This window comes from Priapulus caudatus, unplaced genomic scaffold, assembly GCF_000485595.1.
Source record: "Priapulus caudatus unplaced genomic scaffold, Priapulus_caudatus-5.0.1 Scaffold2196, whole genome shotgun sequence".
NCBI classification, from domain to species: domain Eukaryota; kingdom Metazoa; phylum Priapulida; class Priapulimorpha; order Priapulimorphida; family Priapulidae; genus Priapulus; species Priapulus caudatus.
In genome coordinates, this window is record NW_014579257.1 from 4,112 (window position 1) to 12,176 (window position 8,065).

Here is an 8,065-nt window from a genome sequence, read left to right on the forward strand (position 1 = left end):
TCCACATCTTCTCCGCAGCAAGCTACAATCCTTACTTTAATTTAGGCGTTTTGCCTCTGAAACGTGCTCGCCGCATGCGCAATATCTCTCGAGAGAAGAATATTTTGACACAATTATGAAATTTAAATGAAGAGGGTTATCAGCAAGATTTTCTATAATAATATTCCAATCAGTAGACTCAGCTTATGAATAGGAAGGGCAAACCTTGCATGTCAGGTCTCCGCTACATAAAACGCAGTCAATTACAAAATCTGACTACGGTTACTGTTTTAGCGCAATGCGCAATACTCACCAGAGGAGATTATATTTTTTGGTGGCTGAGAATGGGCAATGGTTCAGGGGGGTATCTGCAGCATAGGCTTCTGTAATAAGTCTTATCAGTAGAACTGTTTATAATTAGGAGAGCGCCGCTAGCTAGTAAGGTGCCAAACAGTACTCATCTCCGCGCCCCTTCCGATTCTCTCTTGTCGCACGCTCACCTCTCTTCTTCCACCGCGCCTCGCTGTCTTTCCCTGCACCTTCTACTCAGCTCAACACTCTCTCACGCAGCAAGCGATATTACGTACTTTTATATAGGCCGGTAATGTAAGTCTGAATACGGTGCTCGCGCATGCGCATATATCAGCAAGAAAGAATAATATTTGCCAAAATTATGAATTTAAATAAAGAGAAGGTGATCCAGCATAGATTCTATGATATATTCGCATCAGTAGATCTCTTATGAATAGGGAAGCAGACTTGCATGTAAGATCTCCGCTGCATGACCAGTTTAGTACCACAATCTGGCTACGTTAAGTGTGTATGCGGCATGTGCAATATCTCACCAGAGGAATTATATTTTGTTGATCAATATGCATTTAAAATGGTTAGTGTGTATCTCAGCATAGATTCCGCAATAAACTTTTATCAGTAGAACTGTGTTATATATTAGGAGAGCGCCCTAGCATGTAGGTACAAAACACCTACTTTATGACCGTGCGCGTTCTTTCCCGTTGCCTCCCTGTTCCGCTCGCTTCAGCCTCCTTCTTCTTCTACCGCCCCGCTATCTCCTGCCGTTTTTTTCGCTGCAGTCTCCCATCGCTCTACCCCTCAGCAAGCTATATTATAATGTTTTGGCGGCCCTCAAGACGCACTGACCTCTAAGCACGGTGCGCGGCATGCGCAATATCTCTCCGTGAGAATTCGTATTTGCAAAGATTATGGCATGTTAAAATGAAGAGGGGGTTATGCCAGCATAGAGTTTCTATGATAATATTCCATCAGTAGACCTCACTTATGGAATAGGAAGCATACTTTTTGCATGTAAAGGTCCTCGCTACATAACAGTCAGTAAAAATCTGACTACGTTACTGTTTTAGCGCATGCGCAAATATCTCACAGAGCAGTTATATTTTGTGGCTGAAAAATAGCAATTAATAATGGTCAGGGGGGGTATCTCAGCATAGGCTTCTGTAATAAGATTCTATGCAGTAGACCTGTGTTTATAATTAGGAGAGCGCCTAGCCTGTAGGGTGCAAACTCCTATTCACCCGCCGCCTTTCATTGTCTGCCCTTGTCGGCAGCGCTTAGCCTCCTTCTTCTTCCCCGCCGCCTGCTGCCTTCGCTGCCACCTTCCTCAGTCTCACCCTCTCTCCCGTCAGCAAGCTTATTATTCGTTTTGACTTTGATTTAGGCGCGTACTGTAACGTCTGAAACGGTGCTCGCGCATGAGGAACATGCCCAAAAGGAAAAATATTTTTGGGCAAATTATTATGATTTAAAATGAAGAAGGGGTCATCCTAGCATAGAATTTATATTAATAAAATTGCATCAGTTAGACCGTCACTTCAGAATAGGAAAGGCAGACCTTGGCATGTAAAGGTCCGCCTGCATATCGCATTTCGTACTGTTAGCAGTGTTTTAGCTCTGCGCAGATATCTCACAGAAATGAGTTTTTATTGTGTGCTGAAATGCATTTAGTTTCTTAGTTTTCTAGAAACGTTTAATTTCTCATTTAAATGTCAAATTATTAACCATAAATCCAATGCTGTGATATTGTTACTTTTGATGAGTCCTCCATTTTTGAAGTTAGCATGAGCTAAATTTGTTGAGACTCACGATGCTGGCAAATGAGGGCACTACCTTAAAGAAAAGGGGAATTCAAGTCTCTTTTCTGCCTCGCACTTCAGCTCCATAAAAAGAATGTTTCACCAGGGCGATATAGTTGTAATTCCAGTACATGTGAAAAAAAGTGTCAGTCTTAAATTATGGTTTGAGTCATATAAATATTAGTTGAAGCTACGGATGACTTGAACATGTTAAATGTCTGATATATTGTTTGGCCCCCCCCCTCCTCACATGGATCGAGCCCCCGATGGAATACAATCAACGATAATACCGAAAAAGTAAAAACGCATATTTGAAATTGAAAGTTTTGAAAATTCATGCGATCCTCTTAGTGACCCCCCCCTTCAGCTCCCAATGTGGGTTGTGTGTGTGTGTGTGTGTGTGTGTGTGTGTGGTTTGTGTGTGTGTGTGTGTGTGTTGTGTGTGTGTGTGGTGTGTGTGTGTTGTGTGTGTGTTGTGTGTGTGTGTGTGGTGTGTGGTGTGTATGTATGTGTGTGTGTGTGTGTGTTGTGTGGTGTGTGTGTGTGTGTGTGGTGTGTGTGTGTGTGTGTGTGGTGTGTGTGTTGACTCGGAATTTGCTGATCGCTCTTGGTACCCAAATACCAGGCACCATAGACATAGACATAGACATAGACATAGACATAGCATAGACGCATAGACATAGCATAGACCATACACATAGGATATAGACACGAACATCGATATAGACATAGAAGGCACCAACCGAAGCGGTAAGAATCAGCGACAAGATGGCGCCAGGTAGATCACATACGCAGAGGGCGTCTAATAAATACTGGTACGGTCCTGACATAGCGGTTACGCGTAGGCTCATTGATCTAAGGTCTCTCTTCCTTCGGATTATATATTAGTACCCGACAAGTTGGTTGCTGGCACTTAATAGCGTATAATGATATTGTTAATAAATGATAGATCAAGAATAGTCGTATTTTTTAATATCACACATAAGTAGCACGTTCTCTCGACTTTAACTTTCCAATTAGTGCGAGCAAATACAAATGATTGAAACGTGTTTTTTACAAGAAAGCTAAGTATGATGAGGCGTTTTCTTCTTTTCTGATTAGGTATTAACCTAGGCAGTAATAGCACAGCCGATACGCATATATAATTTTCAAACCAGCGTGACATAGCTATGACTGAATTCCAAATTGAAGCTAACTATTCATCCTACTATATTTCAACCTCAATTGTCAACTTTATCCGGCGTATTGAGAGGGCAGGCGATGCTCTTACATAATCCTGAATTAACGACGTGTAGTCACGCGGTTTTGTTGAGTGATTTCGTTGCATGCATTCATGTTTGAAATGGTTCTACAGCGTGTTATTGCTTCTTTTAGTTAGAAAACTGCCAACAACGAAGACGAACGCCGGCATTTCGCGTTTAACAACTTGACAGGGTGTATTTACATTTCGAAGCTTTCGGTCTGGGCATGCGCCGTGCACCGCATCGGATGAATGCGCTGCGCAGACGTGTCTAAGATGGACGCGTGTCGCTCGCGGCATTTCATTACACTCGCGTGCATTATTGTCTCACCCGACGCGAAATAAATTAACTACATTTGCACGAGACGGCGGACACGTAGGGCTACCACCCGGATCCGTCATAGACGAAATATTCGCGTAGCTGTCGTCATTAGAACTGATATTAAGGATGGTAACGCCATTACTGTTTAAGCAGGTGCGTATGTACTGTTCGGCAGGTAGGCGATGACATAGGCTACAATGGCGCATCGATGAATAATTAACCCATTCCGTCTAAATAAAATTTTGATTGGCGCGAATTGACTCGTGTATACATGCTAATGAAGGCATCGGAACTTGACGTGCTAATTAAAATGTGGCAAGATTCTTGTTAATGTGCGTGGGTGCGTGCGTGCACATGCTGCGTGCTTGCATTGCATTCCGGTGTGCATGGCAAGTGCACTGGCATTAGTAATCGGTTCATAGTTGCATGCGAATACTGTTATAAGACCTTGAATATATAGACCTTGAAGGCAGTAAACAACAAAGAATGTTTAAAAGTGTAATAAACAGTATTTTAGTTGATACAACTACGTTGGCTATAGACATGCATGCAAATCCAGATGACCGTAACTTCAAAATAATATAGAGACTGTAAAAATATAATTACAGACAGTGAATGTGTATATAGCAATTGTGACAGCCACGAACAGGCTCATCATTATCATACAGATTGATTATGTATGTATAGTATATATATATATATATATAATATATATATATATATATATTATATAATAATATATATATATATATATATACTGAGGTACGAAATCCTCACATAATTAGTTAATACACCGCGGAAACGCGCTACACACTACGTTCCATTTGCAAGGCTAAATCACGGAGAACGTATTGTAAAAAAAATCTCCCGCGTAGGATCGAGGAATCTCGCTGTTGTCGTGTTTATTTCCGACGTAACTGCGAGGGAAGGTGATAAAATTGTAACGTAACATCGGTCAGATTTCGGCCGTTGCGCGATTGTGCGCTATACGACAGCTCCAGCGATGGTCACGAATTAGAATTCGAACGTTTGCGAATGCACTCTTAAGTTGTGCGTTCGGAGGACGGAAATATGCTCGGACACGTATATCCATAGATATATACAAATATATATATAAATATATATCTATGGTATATCCAAGCTGTCGGCGTTGGTGAGTCGGATCCGTAACGGTATGGGGCGCGGGCGCGCATCGTCCGTGTTAGTTTCGGCGGTGTAGACGTTTGTCGACGTCACGAAACCCAGACGGGTTCTCGATGTCGTAGTTGTGCAGGGTCCTGGGCTGAGTGTACTCATGTCCCTCTCTGTAAGAATTCATGACGATATGAAGAGAGACGTTTCTGCGGCAGTTATTTGTAACTAGGAGACGCTTTGTAGGGGGGGAATTGATCATTTACGGTGACCACCAGAATTTGTTATGAAAAGTTCGTTGTCGTAAGAATTGTTAGAAAATGTTATAAAAATCGTTGCTTTCCGACAAGAGAGTGAGAAGTTAGGTTATATTTTATCAGAGCATTGTCTATATTATGAGGTGCGTTTCTATGTGAGTGAGTGAGGTGGTGTGTGTGGTGGTGTGTGTGCGTGCGTGCGTGCGTGCGTGCGTGCGTGCGTGTGAGTGTGCGTGTGCGTGTGCGTGTGCGTGTGTGTGTGTGTGTGTGTGTGTGTGTGGTGTGTGTGTGGTGTGTGTGTGTGTGTTGCGCGGCAGCGCGCGAGTGCGTGTGCGTGTGGCGCTGTGCGTGTGGCCTACTAACACATGTAGGCCTACACCAATAAAGACATCTCAACGACCAGATAGTATACATATACTGTATATATAAGCTGTATATTTCGCGGTGGTTTAATTTTCGCGAATTTCGCGAACGCGTCCCCGACCGCGAAAATAACAGCACGAGAATAATGCATACCGAATAATGCCGAATATTTCATAATTCACCGACCGCGAAATTAACCACTGGCGAAATTGTCCGTCAAGTCTGAATTCGCGAAAATATCTGTACGCGAAAAATACGGCTTATACAGTATACAATTATATACGGTCTTTGGACATGTTTGTGTACCGATTCGGCGATTGTATGACATACAGCGCTAATTTACTTATAGATTATCATTATTATTATTATGTGAAATAACAGAGTCACGGTCTCATTAAAAAAATAAACCTCGTGTTTCTTGGAGTTGCTGGCTGTTTATTTTTGCTGATAAGAGCTCATTACCAATGGTTTAAGTTGTTTATGATTGCAGCCGTTTGATGGCGCGCGCGGTATTATAAATGGCACCAGTGTGTGCTATTTACAAATCGCAGGCGTGGAAGGTGGGCGGTGAAGATGCATGATGGTAGGAAATAATAAAGATTAAAGGCATATTCGGTGAAATTCTACGCAATTTCTATCGCTTTCCTGCTTCAGTCTCGTAGAAATTTTTAACAAATTCACTGAATCGTTAGTGTTACACACATGTAAAAACGTAGACGAATTTGGGGAAAGCGTTGTGCTTGCCTAGGCGCGTCAACACTTACAAGTTACACTTACACTACTCCTACTCCTGAGTCCTAGGCCTAATTCGTTACCGCAGGCGCAGATATTCAATTCGTTCATATTCAAGTTAATGATGGAATTTTGCTATTTTGGATGTTAGTTAGGATTATGATAGGTTTAGCTTCAGATTAAAGTTAAAGAAATACATACATAATCACATTGTATGATATGATGGCCTCGTCGTGTGTCACAATTGCTATATACACATTCACTGTTGTAATTATATTTTTACAGTCTTATATTATTTTGAAGTACGGTTCAGTCTGTGATCTTTGCATGCATGTCTATAGCAACTTAGTTGTATCAATAAAATACTGTTTATTACACTTTTAAACGATTCGTTTGTTGTTTACTGCTTCAAGGTCTATATATTCAAGGTCTATAACAGTATTCGCATGCAACTATGAACCGATTTACTAATGCATGCACTTGCATGCACACGGAATGCATGCAAGCACGCAGGCATGATGCACGCACGCACCCACGCACATTAACAAGAATTTGCACATTTTTAATAGCACGGTTAAGTTCCGATGCCTTCATTGCATGTATACACCGAAATAGCTGCACGAGTTCAATTTCGCGCATCAAAATTTTATTTAGACGATGGGTTAATTTATTCCATCGATGCGCCATTGTAGGCCTATGTCATCGCCTACCTGCGAAACGAGTACATACGCACCTGCTTAAACAGCTAATGGCGTACCATCTTAATATCAGTTCTAATGACGACAGCTACGGAATATTTCGTCTATGGAGATCCGGGTGTAGCCCTACGTGTCCGCGCTTCGTGCAAATGTAGTTAATTATTTGCGTGGGTGAGACAATAATGACGCGAGTGTAATGAATGCCGGAGGACACGGTCCATCTTAGACACGTCTGCGCATGCGCATTCATCGATGCTGTGCACGGCGCATGCGCAGACGAAAGCTTCGATGTAAATACGACCTGTCCAAGTTGTTAAAACGCGAAATGCCGGCGTTCGTTTTCTTGTTGGCGTTTTCTACTAAATAAGCAATTAACACGCTGTAGAACGATTTTCAAACATGAATGCATGCAATGAAATGCACTTAACAAACGCACGTGAGCGGACACTTGTTAATTCAGGATTATGGTAAGAGCATCGCCTGCTCTCAATACGGGATAAAGTTGAATTGGGTTTAGATATAGGTAGTGATGAATAGTTAGTTCAATTTGGAAGTTCAGTCATAGCTATGTCCACGCTGGGTTGAAAATTATATATGCGTATCTGCATGTGCTAGTACTGCCTAGGGTTAATATAATGAAAGAAGAACGCGTCATCATACTTAGCTTTCTGTAAAAACACGTTTCAATCATTTGTATGCTCGCACTAATTGGAAAGTTAAAGTCGAGAGAACGTGCTCACTTATGGTGTGATATTAAAAATAACTATTTCTATGATCTATCATTTATTAACAATTATATACGCTATTAAGTGCAGCAACCCCACTTGAGTGGGACTAATAATAATGCGAAGGAAGAAGAAGACCGTTAGATCAATGAGCCTACTCGTACCGTATGTCAGAGCCGTACAGTATTTATATACGGCTCTGCCGTATGTGATCTATGGGCGCCATCTGCTGGTGCCTTCTATGTCTATATCTATGTCTATGGTCTATATCTATGTGTATGGTCTATGTCTATGTCTATGGTCTATGTCTATGTCTATGGTCTATGTCTATGTCTATGTCTATGTCTATGTCTATGTCTATGTCTATGTCTATGTCTATGTTCATGTTCATGTCTATGTCTATGACTATGTTCATGTCTATGTCTATGTCTATGTCTATGTCTATGTCTATGTCTATGTCTATGTCTATTGGTAGCCTAGGTATTTGGGTAACCAGAGGATCGAGCAAAA

General features: G+C 41.6%; 1 protein-coding gene across 1 annotated transcript in view; it reads left to right on the top strand.

Moving 5' to 3' along the window:
• Positions 1–8,065, top strand: part of LOC106818381 — a gene marked incomplete at its 5' end in the record, with an annotated part of 26,717 nt that overhangs the window by 1,706 nt on the left and 16,946 nt on the right. Inside the window, one exon of the mRNA XM_014823096.1 lies at positions 8,031–8,043. Within this exon, the coding sequence (XP_014678582.1) occupies positions 8,031–8,043 (13 nt within the window). The remainder of the gene's footprint in view (positions 1–8,030; positions 8,044–8,065) is intronic.